The sequence below is a fragment of the Bactrocera neohumeralis genome, chromosome 2, assembly GCF_024586455.1.
Source record: "Bactrocera neohumeralis isolate Rockhampton chromosome 2, APGP_CSIRO_Bneo_wtdbg2-racon-allhic-juicebox.fasta_v2, whole genome shotgun sequence".
NCBI lineage: Eukaryota > Metazoa > Arthropoda > Insecta > Diptera > Tephritidae > Bactrocera > Bactrocera neohumeralis.
Window position 1 is genome coordinate 83350174 of NC_065919.1, and position 17900 is coordinate 83368073.

Below are 17900 nucleotides of genomic sequence, written 5' to 3' on the forward strand. Positions count from 1 at the left end.
TCAGTAAGGCTAGCCTCTCCCCAGTTGTAGGGGGTTTTCCAGCCCATAGCCGTATTGGCATCCACCGAGTAAGGCTGGGAATCCTACCAGACGCCATCTGCAGAAGCTGTATGAAAGAAGACGAGATGGAAACAACTCAACTCTTCCTTTTTGACTGTCCCTCGTTTGGAGGTCAAGGCATAAACACTTGGAAGCGCATACCTTCAGACATTCCACCGAACTGGCGGGAATGGAAATTAAACGCCTGTGCATATTTGTATTGACGTTTTGCTAATTTAAAACACTTTTTTTCAATGGCTTCACAAAGGTCTACATATGGCAGTCCACGTGCGATCCCTTTAGATCAGCTATCTAACCTAATCTAACTTTCACTCAATCCTAAAGGTTACAGATGAAGTACAGGTGGCTTAGACTAATTTAATGGGTTTGTATAAGAAACATTCAAACTGGAACTTCACGTAAGCTAATTCTATATTTGTCACCGATATTGATCGGTGCTTAATCTCAGGCGACCCTTCAAGCTGCTGGAATGATGCAGCATCTTCGAGACGGAAGTCTCGGCAGCATAAAGAAGACCAATTTATATAAAAAAAGGCGACAATCAAGGCAATTATCTCACATCGTTTTACGTCAGCGAATGTCTTTAGAAACAAGGCGGCAGTAGATGTAGCGGCTACCGGAAAGAGGTTGCATATTTACTGGGTTCGAGGCCAGAAAATGTTTCCGGGAAACGAAATAGCTGATGATATTGCCAAAAGTTCCTTTCGTCTGGCAGCCGAACAAGAACAGGAAATACGGAAGTCACTAAAAACGATATACCATGACATTTCTAAAAGGCTGACAATTGGATCAAGGCTAGATGGAATGCTTTAAATACATTAAGGATCGCCAAGAAGATGTGCAAAAGCTCAGGAGAAAACGACTCATGCTTTTTACTCATACGGTCTCGAAAGGACTGCGGGACGGTTGTTGGCCTAATGACAGGTCGCAACCTACTGGCATCACATGCGAGCCGAACAACAACGAAACATGCAGAAAAAGCAGGGAAATAAGCATGATAGAGACGTTGGAATACCTTCTATACTTCTTTGCAGTCTTATTTAGAATTCGCCTTAGATATCTGGAAGCTTTGCAGTCCAAGGGAGTAGATGAAGTATCAGAATTAAGTATCCAGTCGCCCTTACAAATCCCAAAAAGCATTGACGTTTTGTATGACGAATACTTCAGCTTAAATGAAACTTAATCTCCATCTGGCATTACTAAGGACCAATAGGTCTACGGAGCGCGTAACAGAATGCCAGTATTAACAGACCTAACTAAAAGTAACAAGTATGAACGCACTTGATTTTTGGGAATATTTTATCACAAAGCAAGTAATATATGCTGTATATTCAACTTAATTTTCTATTGACTAGTAACGAGACACGACTGAATATAGAGGAGAGACCCTCCCTCTTTCTATTAGCTTCAACTTTCGTTACGTTACGTTGACGTTGTAATCGATCCTATATATATACAGCCGCGGTCTGTTTACTTAGAACCATTTTGGGCAATTAGCCGTCTGTTATTTTTAAGCAGTGTTATTCGCATTGAAAAATGTGTTGAAATTCACACATATATTAATTTCATTAAGTATGTAATAAATAGTGCAGTTATGTGCATAAAAATGTACTCACATTGTCATAGTTGATAACGCGCTTAGTGTCACCACTACAAATTAGACGCAGCTGAACATTTGAGTTGCCTGAAATGAGAGAAAGAAAGAAAAAAGACAGGACATAATTATTATGGAGAAGTGTGAATGAGTGAAATTTTTTTATAAAAGTTTCGTACATTTTAAACACATTTACAAAGGGGTCAACATGGCAGGCCATTAAAACTAATGCGAAAGGGATGTAGTCATAATGAGTGTAATGAAAACATTTGCTAAAAACTAAACAAAAAAGCAGCAACAAAGTTGTTGAAAACCCAAATATTAGCCCTCTTTAAATAATATCTATTATGAGTGCTATGTCATTTTCGCTTATCTGCACAGCTTACAATTTGAAAAGTTAACGCCACACAACTATATGCCAGCACGGATACAAAGGCGCATAAACGAGTCCCAAAACCAAAATTCGAGAAAGCAGTCAAGCAGCGAGAATGACTGAAGGCAAAACTTTTGCTTTTATGTGTCAATCAAAAGTGAAACAACTTTCATTTGCATGTGCCATAGTTCAAAAGCTGGCGTTGATGGGAGAGAAGTTGGATGGGGCAGGATCCCTGAACAAGCGTTGCAATTACAAACAGCCCCAATTTTTTATTACAGCCCGCTTTGCTTTGCTTTGTTGCAAAATAGTAATTATAATGATAAACAACAACAAACAGACAAGCAAACAAACGTTTTAGAAATAACAGGGTGCTATAAAACCAAAAAAGAGCAAATGTAATTCGGAGGTGGACAGCAATTGGAGCAATGTATGCCCATGAAGACTGCATGTATTATCCACCACAGATGAAAAACTTTACAGTTAGTTTTTGGGTAAATGTAGACAGGGCGGCACATAAACTTGAAAAGTAATATATTGCATACAAGAGGTATAATGTAGGAGTAATAATTCCAAGGTACAATATGAGAGTAGGACGCATTGTAAATATTTTCTGAGCTGAACTCAGTTAGGCAGTTTACAACAGAGTCGTTCTTTCCTTTCGCTGTTCGACACCAATGGGAGATTCCAAGTGTAGATCTTCCTTTTCCTCTGCTTCCCCCGATGGGTCCTGCGTCGAATGCTCTCAGAGCTGGAGTGTTTTCGTCCACTCGGACGACATAACCTAACCAGTGCAGTCGCTGTCTCTTTATTCGCTGAACTATGTCAATGTCGTCGTATATTTCGAACAGCTCTTGGTTCCGTCGTCTGCGTTATGCGTATTTCTCTCGAAAACTAGTAACGTCGAGTCATCATGTTATCATCGTTCATGCCGCAGGATGGGGATGATTAGTGACTTATAGAGTTTGGTTTTTGTTCATCGAGAGAGGACTTAACTTCTCAATTGCCTACTCAGTCCGAAGTAGCACCTGTTGGCAAAAGTTATTCTGCGTTATATTTTGAGGCTGACGTTATTGTTGTTGGTGTTAGTGCTGGTTCCAAGGTAGACGAAATTATCTCCGACTTCGAAGTTATAACTGTCAACAGTGACGTGGGAGCGAAGTCGCGAGTGCGATGACGATTTGTTTGATGACAGGAGATATTTCGTCTTGCCCTCGTTTAGTACCAAACCAATTTGCTTCGCTTCCTTATTCAGTCTAGAGAAAACAGAACTAACGTCGCGGTTGTTGAGGCCAATGATATCAATTTAATCGGCGTACGCCAGCAGTTATACACATATCTTTAGAAAGAAGAAATCAAACGATGTCGCCTTGACACAGAGGAAATTGTGCTAAGTAGGTGACAACTCAGAAAGTTAAAGAACACCGGCATTTGACAAGAGAATCCTTTTGAGAATGGTTCACTTTGTAAAATACCGATTGGGTTTTCTGGTAATTTTTGTATTTTGGGTCAATGGACTAATGGTGCGTTTTCCGAAATGAATTATTCAGTATCAAAAACAGAAAAAACCCACAAATCTGAGTGATGACTTTCGTGCTTACTCAAAAGTCGGTCACTGTAATGCTATACTCGTCGTTGTCTGCAAAAGATGCAGGCCTTTTAGTACGAGCATAGCTTTTACACGCTTCATACGCCAATATGGTTGAATCAATCCATAAGGTATGTTGAGGTCCTCGGCTATCTTTGTGATGCCAACACGACGATTTAAAGCACTCTTTCCTTAAAATTTGCGATGTTACGTAGGTTGCCTTTTATATTTCGGGATAATAGAAAATCGCTTAATTGTTTTTCAAAATATTCTCCTTTCAGATCTATATACTTTTGAAATTATTTTCGAAGCAATTTTGCCACTTTGATTGATTTCTTGAAAGACAACTTGCAAGCAAATCGTTGTGTATTACTCAGAATTTACTGCTCTATACAGTTCTAGTGGTGTGGTTGCGACACTTTAATTTTTTCTAAACAAACAGGCAACCATTTGCTTGGAAAAGTTGTGTGTGGAAATAACTATTGTAGAATTCGGCTCGTCTTGAAACACCCATACTGTCGACTGCTGTTTTCTTTCGGGCTCATTCGTACAAAATCACGATTCATCACCTGTAACGTTGTCATAGACGTGTTTCGACCACCGCTATCGTTTAACATTTCTCTCGACCAATCGACATGCGCCTTTTTTTAAGCGATTGTCAAATTGTGTGGGATCCAAATGAACAAATGCTTTGTGCAGTAAAATGTTCATGCAATATACAATATATGCTAGTTCCACTAAGACCTATAGTTGGCTTAATCTCATTAGGAGATTAATGATGATCTTAAAATAATCTTCAAGCAATTCGTCTTGGAGCGATCTGCGACCTAGTCACTACACTAGTCCTTGATGGAGCTTTATCTCCCAAAATTGAATTAAGTTCGTCGATGCACAGTTGCTACGATAATCCACATGGAATATTATAAAAAATAATCGCGCGTAAAGGTTCGCGATCTAATTCAAATTTTTTACCAAGATGAATATTTTAAGTTACTATAACCAACGTATATCAAAACATTTATTTTCTATAACAACAAAAATGTCGACCTTTACGATACAGTTGAGAATTGCCACATTGTAGCAATTGTATTTGTCGACCCTAGCCAAATTCCAAAAGATCATTAACAGAGGTTGATGGACGACTCGCATAAGACATGTTTTCGATGACTTCACCACCTACAATGTCTACTTTATGACACTTTTGTCCGAGATAAAGTAAATTACTCAAAGCACTTCTGCAACATTTTCAACAATTCCACAGCCGTGATTTCACCGGAAGCGAAAAATGTCAAATAAACTAGTTTTTCAATTTTACTATTATTTTTTTATTTTGATTAAAAATCGCCAGACAAGCTTTTCACGTCGTGAACAAACAGCGGCCAAACACACACTCATTGACATATGAAGATAAAACTTCACATGAACATTGAAAAAAATGTCATAAATCAAAAAAAACCAGTCCGAGTCAAATTTGATCATATGGTACTTTCCGCAATTGTCTCTCGCTTTCTGCTCAAACTGACTCATTCTGAGACAAAATACGTTATGAAACATTTCAAGTTTATATTTCCAAAAATCTGAATTTGTCTACACTTGAACATATCAACAGCCAGTTTTAATCATGATCTAGTACAAAATACATAGGTAGTATATGCCCCTGAAATCCAAACCGAAGCTGAAAGATTTCAGCAACAGAAATAAAGTATCAGTTATGAATAGAATCTTCGGGGAAATTTCCTCGCAAAGTTAGACAGAAGAAATAAGAACAACACTTTGTTTCTTTTTATCTGTCATCTGCATATTAATTTGTCTCATTGTGCAAAGCTGATTATGAGCGAGACGATTTTCTCTTCCTGTCTGCTGTGTGTGACTAAAATTAAGTTAATTTTTTGTATACAACTGCACATGTGCTTTTAAAAGCTTTACCTAGTTAAAGTTTACTAGGAAATTTTTTTTTCATTCTCACACGGTGAGTCTAACACACCTTGTCACTAGAGCAACAAGAAAATAGCTTTATAAAAATATATGCATGCAAATATAACAACATTATAAGGAAAAAATAAATAGTGAAGAATGAGCATTAAGAAATACACGAACAAGTAAATGCGAGGCACAGCGAAGGGAAAAACGATGTCAGTCAAGAAAATGACGAAAATGAAAATCCCTCAGATTTGTACTTTTAATCGGACAACAAGAATGAAAGTGGCTATACCAACTTGAGTGCTTTTCTGCGTAATGGCAAATACTATAAGAGCACCAGAGAGAGATGGAAACGAAAGCCAGCGCTACAGTCTGAAATGCTGCCATTGATGGCACTAAAACAATGTGCGAAAGTTGTGGAACCGCAAGAAAAAATATTACTTTTTTACGGATTTTGAAGGTAGGCAACTGATTCGAGAAAAAAATCATTATAGACCTCTGCGCACCATGACAGAGAGGTGAAGAGTTCCTACAATTTCAACACACTTTTTATTTTCATGCAAGTTTTAGATAAAGGATTATGGTAGCACCTTCCTACCAGACGATCTTCCACACTCCCAATATGTGACCAAAATAAAAATGAGGCTCGAAATATATACAAGGTCTGTCGCAAAAGAAACAGAACTGTTGAAAAAAAAAACAACAAAAAATTAATATTTTTCAAAAGTTATATTTTTTTATTCAAAGTAGTTTCCTTGTGCTTCGATACAGCGTTTAGTTCGGTCAATTAGCATTTCAAATGCGTGTTTAAGGTCATTTTTCGGAATGCTCTTGAGAATATCGGTCGTCGCCTTTTGGATAGCTGAAATGTCCTGAAACCAGTGTCCTTTCATGGGCAAATGAAGTTTTCCAAATAGGTAAAAATCATAGGGTGCCAGATCAGGTGAGTAGGGTGAGTGATTAATGGTTAATATGGAGTTTTTTGTCAAAAAATCGGTGACAAGCGTCGACCGATAACACGGCGCATTATCGTGCAACAGGCGCCAGGACCCTGCCTCACGATATTGTGGTCGAGCACGACGAATGCGTGACAAAAGACGCTTCATAACACCAAGGTAAAACACAGCATTAATCGTTTGGCGTTTCGTAAAAACAAATCAGCATTGTCTTTATTTTTGACTTCTGAAGACGACTTTTTTTCGGTGATGGCTCGTCTGGATGCTTCCATTTGGCACTTTGACGTTTGGTTTCGGGATCATGTTGAAAGCACCACGTTCACAACAATCGAATATTTGTAGTTTATGTCCTTTCTCGACTCCTTAATCAAATCCTTACAATGTTGGATTCGTAGCAAGTTTTGCTCTTCAGTCAATTTGTGCGGAACAAACTTGGAGCACACCTTCCGTAGACCCAATTTATCTATTAAAATGCGATGAATGGAGTCTTTGGTGATATTTAACTCCATTTCCATGTAACGCATTTCATTCTTAATAAATTCCTGCACTTTTGCAATATTGTTTTGGGTAATTACTGATTTTGGCCGGCCCGACTTCTGATTGTCACAGAGGTCCTCACGACCTTCTTGGAATCGCTTAAACCACTCATGCACATTACTACGGGATAGGCACTGATCACATAAACTTTTTTCATCATTTGAAATGTTTCAGTAAACGTTTTCCCAAGTTTAAAACAAAATTTAATATTTGCTCTTTGTTCAAAATGCATTTTACGACCGATGACCAAAAGCTGCTGTCACTTTTTGATCGATAACATCGATTGTAGTTATCCAATTATCTTAAAATTTTTACGAAATGTCAACAAAAGATCAAACTTTTTATTTCATATACCCACCAATATGTGGCGCCACCAGAAATAGTTAAATTTAAAAAGTTCTGTTTCTTTTGTGACAGACCTTGTAGGTTCAATATCTATTTTTTTAGCAAGATGCAAAAGCATATATCTTTTTTTTCTACTGAAGTTAGATGAGCATATTTCAATCCAAAATAAATTCAAAAATAAATATATAATATTAGCAACAAAACTTCATGTACTGCCCCAGAAGATTTGGCGAAAATTACTTGAATCCAAGCATATGACGTGATGTGTACCAGGACTTCTTCACCGTCTGTATATGTGTGTAAGTAGGATAACAGCCCGTAGTTGTCGCCGACTTGCCGCAGCCGTCGTCGACATATTAAAAATTCATAGAGCACGGAAACAAGGCAAGTTTTTTTCCATTATCTGGCGGATTTCATTTTTAAATTCCTGCTGCTTTCGGTACTTTCTTGTATTGGTTTTTCCAAACGATGTTGCAAAAAGGTACGCGAAACCAAAAAACGGAATCGTGTATGTATGTTTGGCATTGGTTTGCAGAATAAACAGCGACACTGACATGCCGCTTACCGAGCCGCGCCGAGCTGCAGTGCTGCAACAGCAGCAATGAGCTAAGCGAGCGCAAAGCTGCAGCGCATATGGCGGAGCACAAAGCGCCGTTGGCATAGCTTGCAATGGGAGCAAAAACAAAATCGCACTGCAAACAAGGATGCGACCTGGAACAGTGCAAAGTGAGACGCGGAAAAACGGAAGTAAGACGATGCACTCATCCGGCTTCCATATGCAAGAAAACGCTTCGCAACATGGCTGGAGAATGTGGTTTTTATTTAAAGCTCAACAAAAAGTGCATGCGAGTGTGTTGGAGCACATGGTGTTTCAATAGGAACGAAGTTAATTTAAAAATATTTAAAGATTACCAATATTGATGACTAATCTAAAAAGAGTATAAGAGATATTCAAGAAAAACTTCTCGCTTAGAGGTTTCCAAAGCATCTAGATTAGGTAAAGTTAGGTCACAGGACAGATCGTTGTATCAAAGATAACACATGGTCCCACTTGACGCTCCCACGCTAAGCACACTGCTCTTTGTGATTTCCCTAGAGATGGATCATCAGACCGTGATAGATCGACATAGCATTGTTCTTCGGAACGTGCGCGCACCGACTGGCTTCGGTAGAGGGCGTTCCTAGCTAACGAACGAGCGGCTGGTCAGTTATCTCCGAGCACCTGGAGAGGAGGTGCAAACCGAAAATGCAGCGTTCGTTAGAGCAGAGATACCCATTAAATTCTGTGTGAAAGTCGGTAAATCTGCGACTGAAACGTTTGATATCCATCAGGCTTACCCAGATGTTGCTTTAGCAAGAAGTGATGTGTTTCGGTGGCCCCAGGCCTTTTAAGGAAGACCGGGAAGAGGTCGCTGATGAAGACCGGAAGAATGAGAAAATTCAAAGTGAAAAAGATGCTCTTTTTTTACATCAAAGGCATCGTCCACCATGAATTTCTTCCACCTGGACAATTCGTCAGCGCCAAGTTTTCCTCAAGAGACTCAAACGAAGGGTCAATCAGGTCTGACAAGATATCGCCGCCGATTGAAAGTTGCCCCACGACAACGCACCGGCTCACACCGCATTCTTGTGAACAGCTACCTAATCAAGGCCGGCATCCCAACGCTTCCGCAGCCCCCTACAGCCCACATCTGGCTTTTTTGTTTTCTTGCCTGAAAAGGCCGATGAAAGGGAATCCAAGCATTCTACTCACTATTCCAGAGAATGCCTTCAATGCTTGGATATCGCGCTGGCAGCGCTGAATCGACGCAGAAGGAGCCTATGTTGAAAGTTTTTAAAGAATTGTAACGAGTGGCCAAACAAATATTTTTTTCAATCGACTCTGTCTTATTACTTTCCGGACAAACCCTGTATTAATTCCCGTTTCCTCGCTAGGTTCGGCGAAAATGTGTCCACTATGATGTCACAAATTCTGTCTAGCAAAAGCTGGACAGTTCAGAAAAAACTCTAGCCATCCTTATATTGCTCGATACAACTTTGGCAACTTGCCATCTGACCATTTAATCTTACTTAAGACTTACGGGCTTCCGCAATAGTGTTTAAAACTGTTTTAGAAGTTTTCTCTTATTTCTTACTCCTCTTTCTTAATTCACGTGAAAGCACCCTTTATTTCACTTGCCAGCCAGCATTTAGCGAAAGTGCTTCTATTTATGTAAGCTGGCATGGCAGTTAGGATGAGTCGCGATAATATCCGTAGGGGAAGCCAAAGCGCGAAACAGCGAGATAAGCGTGAAAGACAAAACAAGCGCAACGGGACAATTGCCAATTCTAATGTGATTTACAGATTATACTTATATATAAGCAGACGAATGAGTGGCACATACGTAAAATGTGAAAAAGTAACGGAATAGCGATTAAACGTTAAATACACTTGACTCCACAGCAAGACTGCCGGAGAAAGCTCGCAAAGCGGATACGAAAATCTGGCAGCGACGTTGCGGTAAATAAATGAAACTGTTTTGGATTTGGAAGTGAGTTAATCTTAACTAAATGCAGACATAGAATAATAGATCATTTTCATTAGTCACTGACTGGCTGCTTTTAGCCGAAAAGTAGTTTCATAGTTTTAAATTTAGTTAAAGAAATATAAAAAAATATTTATTTAATAAATAAATAATTTTATTTAAAACAATTTTGGAGCCTTCCTTTCGCGGTTGCTAATATATTTAGTTGGATGTTGCGAATAACTTGTGCTAGTTCAACCAGAAAAAATTTGGAAATTAACCAAAAGCTTTCAAGTCAACAAATCTTTCACTTACAGCTTTCTATGAAATCTCCCTCATAAATGGTATATGGTATATTTGAATAAATACCCTTCCTTTTTATTTATAACTGTAATAAATATTAATAAATTTGTATTCCACTCACCGCATGGCGCCTCTGTAGTGAAGAATAAATTCACCAAACCCTGAGAGTAATCAGTTTCAGCTATGCGATGATTACCACAAATGTTGAGTGTAAACTCATCATTACCGTTGGGAATCTAATGAAAGTACACAAAGGATTGAAAGCGAAAAACGTACATTAAAAATAAAATATGATAACAATATTTTAAGTATAATTAATTATAATAAAACTCAACTTTCAACCAAAAATAAGCGGAAATGCATTAATTGGCTTACCTTTATTTGACCAGCGTCGGTGAAATTCGCCTTTTTCAGTTCGAAATTGAAATGAATGTCATCGTTAATTATTTCGCAAGTCTCCTCATTAAAAGTGCACATATGTGAGGGACATATAACGTTCGTCGTCCACTGGAATTCGTAATAACAATCTGTAATTGTCTGCAGAATTGGTTTGCCCTGCAATAAAATGAAAAAAAAAAACAATAAATAAGTAAATAGGCTCTTCAAATTATTTTAAAATAAAGATAAATATGACCGGACTAAGAAATATATATATACATTGGACAAAAAAGCAAAATACAACAAAAATATTGAACAAAGAATTTGTGTCAAATTTTGTATTTCTACCAAATTTCGTGTGCGGAAGAAGAAGTTAAGCATTTTGGAAAGGCTTAAAATTAACGGTGATTCAAAAATGTGTTTTATCAAAATTTTAAACAAAAGCCTATTTCGAGTAAAAGCCTATAAAGATGGTCGAAGATCGTTGAAGACATGCCACAAGATCTAAAATCAAAATTTAAAAAAGTTAAGGATATGGTGCTTGAAAATCGTCAGGCAAGTATTACAGAGATGGCAAGAGAGCCCGACATCTCTCGCGTGTCTGTTCGAGTGATTTTGGTAGATATTTTGGGTATGAAATGCGTTCTTTTCGACTCGTCCCGTTAAAGCTGATTTTTTTTTTTTCAAAAATAGTACCGTAAACTGGTCTCTTTGGACATGATTGCTAATGCAAATTCCGGTTCCACATTCTTAGAGAGCATTACAAATGTCGATGAGACATAGGTTTAAGCGTTTGACATCCAAACAAGATAGCAATCATCGGAATAAACCAGTTTTCACTCGATCGAAGAGATAAAACAAAATTCGCAGAAGGAGCTGAAGGCCATCTCAAAAAATATTCATACGTGACGTACGTAAGTGAAATTGTTTTATCATTCTGGGTTAAATTTATCGTATTGATTTGTCCCAGAACATTTTCCTCGACCTTTATGGTAACTTAGCCAATTTATGGAACTTAAGGTAAACGTCTCATATCACATTCTTTTAAAAGATGATATAATTAGGCTCATGAAATAGAGCAGAGAAATTTCCATCATCGAGACCTCCAAAAACTAAAACCACGGTCACTTAACGTGGTTTTGGTTTATCCTTAGTTCCTCAGAGTACAAAATGGAATCTATACCACCACATAGCTCTTACTTCAAATTTATTTATCTCATCTGAAGGTCAGAAGTATCCAGGCTTGAAGCACCTACATAGATCAATAATCCCTAATGCAAAGAAATTAATTGATCAAAAGGCTATAAAATACAAGATACTATTTAATACTGTGGGGAAAAAATAATACGACTTTTTTATTTAAATCTCGCACGAAAACCCATTCGTGGAAATATCTTTATTTTCTAGGTTGGTATGACTGTCAGAGACGTCTGCAGTACATAAAGTGCATGTGGCGATTTTTACGATGAGTAAAATTATTCAACAAAAAAGTTCGATTAAATTTTGTGTGCGGAAGCATATTATTGGTGTCGAAATATTCAGAATATTGAAAAATGCCTTCGGTGATACTTGTTTGTCGCGTTAAGGGCGGACCACATTCAGGATGGCCATCAACATCAACTGATGATCAACACGTCAATAAAATAAAGAAATTGGTGCTTGAATATCGACGACTAACAGTCAGAGATCTTACTGGCATCGTTAAAAAATCGGAAAGATCAGTGAAAACCATATTGAAATTTCATTTAGGCCTAGGAAAGGGAAAGCATATTTGGTTCCAATTTAACACAATTTTTTCGAAAAACAACATCTTGTTAAGCTCTGCGAAATAACGCCTCCCGACTACCAGGTTGTCATGAAACATATTATTACTGGAGATGAGTCTTGAATCTACGCTTACGGTTCGGAAACAGACGATCAATCGGCCGCATATCGTGGCAAAGTTGAGCCGAAAATACCTCCTCAAAACCAGTCAAACGTTATCTTGACAATTTTCTTCGATTATCGAGATGTGGTGTACTCCAAATTCCTTCCGACCGGCTAAACTGTCTACAAAGAATACTATTTGAGTGTTATACGTCGTTTGCGCGAATTTATTCGTAAAAAGAGGCCGACAACTGTTAGTTTTTGCACAACGATAATGTACCGTTGCATTCTGCATTGATTCTTCGTGAGTTTTCGCCAAATTTTCAACCAATATCGTGCCACAACCACCTTATTTATCATCGTGGGGCTACTGGCTATTCAGCAAACTCAAACGACCGCTCCGAGAAATCCGTTTTAAGTCAATTGAATAAATTAAACGTGAATCACTTTGAAGGTTATTCCAGAAATTGACTTTAAAAACTGTTTCAAGGATGGGGAAAAACGTCAGCCAAAGGAGATTACTTTGAGGATAAATAAATTAAAATTTTTAAAATTATGAACAAAGTCTTTCCATTTTTTGCTCATTGTAGTATATACAAGTATTGGTGTATTGAGTGGACTTATACTCTGATTTTAACATCAAGTCAGTTTTTAATTACAATTAAAATATCCCAGACTCATTGGCAGGTGACAGATAGATCCTTATTTTTACTTAATTACAAAATTTGTCATTTAAAAAATTCAACCAAAAATTTTAACTTTACAGCAAATTCTTACAATTTTTAAGCCAGCGCTTATTTTATTTTTATTTATTCATTCGCTTTGTTGTTTTAAGGCACAAGTTGCACGAAAAAAGCGCAAATAAATGTAAACATATTTAAGCTGACAATTATGATTGCAAATAGCAGTGCACACAATTTAAATGCAGACACACATACATGCTCACACAAATATGTGCATATATTTGCAAATGTTGGAGTCCTTTGCATATGCCGCCCACACACTCAACGCCGACCACAAAATCGTTCCATAACAATTGAGGACTTGCAGTTACGTCAATAGCGTTTCATAACCGCAGAGGTCACTGCATTTCCAGACACACGCACACAAACACAAAGAGGCGCACAAGAAATGCCAACAGTTGATCGATCAACGGGTGCCTTGACGGCTGACCAGCAAGCAAACAAACCGCCGTTATGGTCATAAAGGGAAAAGCGAATGAAATGGGTGTTACTATATTAAATTACAATTACAAATCAACAGTTGCCATAATCACAACAGCAACCAAATGCAATAAAAACCACAGCACCCACACCAATAACAATCAGTACGGTGCCGTCCATGCCACAATTGAGTAAGGTGCAGTCATTGCCGACATTATGGCCAATCGGAGTATCACCTGCGGCAACAATCCATAGCAACATTAATAACAATAATATCGGCAAACAATTGCTGAGCCGAGGCATGCACACACACGTGCGTATATATACATACATACTATATGTGAACGGTCGCTGAAATTGATTGGCAGACACATTAATGTTCAGACCACATGACTAAGCCGGGTCAAAGGGAATCGGCATGTCACTAAGTAATTCCACAAACAAGTACATGTTGATATGAATAATGCAGTTACTGAGTTGAGCCCACTGTTACGATGGATTGAACGATAAGTGAAAACACTGTCTGAAAATGGTTTTCCTGCTCACTAAGTATATTGAGTAATTAACTGTTTAAATTTCTTTGATATTCATAAATGTCGCTACTAATCAGACGAATACCGAACAGGCGATAGATCGGTGTTGGTCTTCAATATTTATTAAGAAAGTGGTCTCACGATAACTATTGATATTCGAGCAAGCCACAAAGAGACAAAGAGACTATTGTTACTCAGCAGAGTCGGCCAATATCGGTCCCGCTTTAGCCCCAACCTTAACGGTAGTTACCAGCTTACTCACTCGTTGCTACTTCTCTCTCTATTCTATACCTTGAAACGATCATAAAAGCAAGAGAAATAATATCACATTTGAGTACCGAGTACGAGAACTTGTCTTGATGCAGAATTACGAAGACTGCTAAGATGATCATTGCGCCTTTTTTCTGGTGTCTAATGGCGTTCAGAACTTGAATACACGAAATTCTCTTAAGACATTTCGCCTTAAAATGAAAACCTTCAAAAATGCTTTTTATTCAAAGTTTTGAAACTTGTTATTCAGAAGTTACCGAGTCTGCATCTATTAAATATCAAAAGCTGAGAGCTGAGCTAAGTTGAGAGAAAGCCAACGTAATCGGCCTACTGAGCATATTATTCACAACACCATCATCATTATTGAATAATATTCGACCGAATATACCACGTCCAACACGCAGTGAAGAAAATGTGATGTACACGAAGGCCGTGGAGAATCGATTCGGAGCCATTCGCAGCAACTCGGACTGACCTATGAAACGACTTGGCGCATTTTACGTCGAGATCTTAAATTTAAAGCTTGTGTTAGAACTGAAGCAGCTCGACCTCTTCAAGCGATCCAACGCTTTTGTTCAGCGCTGAGGCCCATTTCTGGCTCAATGGGTATGTAAACAAGCAAAATTGTCACATTTGGGATGAAGAGCAACCTGAAGGGATTCAACAGCTGCCATTTCATCCAGAAAATCCAGTTTGTGGGCCGGTGGAATCCGGTGAGAGCGCCACTGTCAATAGCGACCGTTATCGCGCCATGATAACTGACAATTTGATGCTTGAAATTGGAGCTCGTGATCTCGGCGACATTTGGTCGTAGTTGCGGCCAAAACTTAAAAGATTTAGCCATGTCCGCCTGCCTATCCGTGTGTCTGTTTGCGTTCCTGACTTTTTGGAAAAGCAATCTGAAACTTAGAAACTGGTCATTTTTTCCCTAAGGATGTGCTCATTTCCTTCGTCATTAAATTTGAAGTTTCCGTGTTTTTTCTTTAAAAATGTAGGGAACCTCGAAGTGGATCACCTTTTATATAGCGGTTTCGTGAGCAGGTTATCTAGCGGACGAACTGCGTCGATTTAGCCATGTCCGTCTGCCTGTCCGTGTGTCTGTTTGCGTTCCTGACTTTTTGGAAAAGCAATCTGAAACTTAGAAACTGGTCATTTTCTCCCTAAGGATCTGCTTATTTGTCGGAACCGCCGAGATCGGATATAAAATTAAGATAAATATTCTTTTATACCCTTTAATGCTACAATGAATATAACTATGAAGCGTATTATACCTTCGATACAGCCTAAGTTAACGGTTTTTCTCGGTCTCGCGTTGAATTTCTTTAAATAAAGTCATGTCGAATCAAAAAGTTGAAGAGCTTTCAAGATATTATATTTCCAAAAAGTAATCTCATCTAACTAAAATACCAAATCCCGAGCATGGCTGATTCGAAGTCACGCAACAATTAACTAACTGGTATAGACACACTGACAGCTCTCCGGATTGCCGATCTCCCACTCACACAAACATGTTATTTTCCTTACTTTAAATAAAGCTTCACGCACACATATGTATGAAATACATGTAAGTATGTCTGCAGGAATCAGCCATAATAGAGGCCAAACTATTGCATTGTCAATAACTGCCCTTTACCACTACTGCCATATCGTCCGGTATATCGGCAAGCGGCCATTAAACGTTGTTAAATGACGCATGAGTTAACACCAACGCATGCTGGCTTTAATTGTGGTGAAAAGCGATTACAAGTATAATTAAAAAGTGCCATACTTAACAAAATGGCGACAAATTGCTGAACTTTTAATCAGCCTGCTACAATATCGCTTGCATTTGCTTTCGTGTATTGTGTGTATATTTATGTAAGTGTCAATATGAGTATAGTTGTTGTAAAATAGAAGTGCTTACCAGACCGGCGCGCATATCACAGTTGAATTTAATACTAGAGGAGAGTTCCGTATTGCTGTCCGTGGGGCAAGCGCTGCCGCGCAGATAACGTAATTCCGCGACGGTGCGATTGTAGGCGACCAACGAGGCCATTGGGAAACCAAGACTCTGAAAATAAAATAAAATTTTCAATGATAAAAAAAATTAAGTAGATTCACAGGCATAGTTATTGTAAATTCGATAAACTTTGGAGAGTGGCGAATCGAAAAGAAACTGGTATAAATACCATAAAGCTGAGTTCCGACTACTATCGGAGTCACAGTCGGCCTGTGGTAAGTAGATTAGCTGTGAATAGTAATACGCAGCCCCCAACCATGGGCTGCAGGAGAGGAGGGCTTGGCTCAAAATGCCTCATGCGTCCAATGAAAGCCCGACGAAGAGACAAACAAATGCCGCCTTTAAATAAACGTCGACAACCCCCACCGGGATTGTACCGAGGGAGGACCTACCCACTTGGGGGAGGCAACAAAGCGACATGCACAGACGTTGGCAAAAATCTTGGACAAGGGCTCAACAGAATCGAGGCCTGTAAGATTCTGATTACGATGCAGTGGAAACCCAGACTGGATCAGTATTCTGTAAATAAGAGTGACATCTCATCGAAATAGCTGGCAGGCTAATGCTATTCTCATCTACGTCTCCTTAAAACCCTGACAGGTTTTTAAGTACGTTCAATGCACGTCGCCATATTGACAGTTGAGACGAAATCCTGATTAGTGCCCGAACCTGGCTCCAAACATAAGCTCCCATAAGGTCCTATGTCAACCCTCGCGTGGTCTCCCTTCTTGCATATACATATATCTACGGCGTTTATATAAAAATAATTCAATTTTGCATTAAATTGAAGGATTTGTTCGATAACTTTTTACAATTTTGAAGGTTATTTTATAATGCCACTCTCGTAGAAACCCTCGTCCCTATTGGCAAAAGCTGTGATCTGCGCTTAGACGAATTTTGCATTAGAGAAATAATTCTTCATAGACGGGAACAGTTAGTAATCACTTGGTCTCAGGTCCCGACTGTAACGTGTATCTACTTGTATAATAACTGCTTACCAATTTTCCACAGCTTTTGGCGAGTTACTATCGATGTGTATGGCCTGATGTTGTCCTATTGGGACACAATTTCTCTTTAGTAGAGATAGATAAAAATTTCTTTCTCTATTCATAGGGCTTCTTTTTATATTCGATCGTTTTTAAATAGTTCCGAACGATTTTTTGTACAATGATTTTCATACTAGACAATTTTCTTTAATTTATCGTATTTGACATCAAAATTACCAGAACGAATTCGGCAAAACCAAAAAGTTAACGTGATTGACTGCTTTCGTATCTGGACCATAAGCTCTATTTACATTTTCAACTGATCAAAGAGTATCTTTCTAACGCCATTAAGACAAAAAGATCGTACTTTTGCAACACAAGATACAAATTACTAAAGCTTTCTATTGAAAAAATAAAGATCTTACTTTTACTAGCCTCTACATTTTCAATTTTTAAACTATCTTGGGAAATGTTCGCTTGACTTCTGTCTTTGACTCAAAACCCGTGAGATCATTGCACGGCACA

General features: G+C 38.4%; 1 protein-coding gene across 2 annotated transcripts in view; it reads right to left on the reverse strand.

The window, feature by feature from the left end:
- The window catches only part of LOC126759906 (cation-independent mannose-6-phosphate receptor), a 152037-nt gene that overhangs the window by 87294 nt on the left and 46843 nt on the right, over positions 1-17900 (reverse strand). For both annotated transcript variants that reach the window (XM_050475103.1, XM_050475094.1), the window contains exons 11-14: positions 16294-16440; positions 10556-10735; positions 10302-10416; positions 1677-1744 (exon numbers count right to left, since the gene is read on the reverse strand). In XM_050475103.1, the coding sequence (XP_050331060.1) occupies positions 1677-1744; positions 10302-10416; positions 10556-10735; positions 16294-16440 (510 nt within the window). The remainder of the gene's footprint in view (positions 1-1676; positions 1745-10301; positions 10417-10555; positions 10736-16293; positions 16441-17900) is intronic.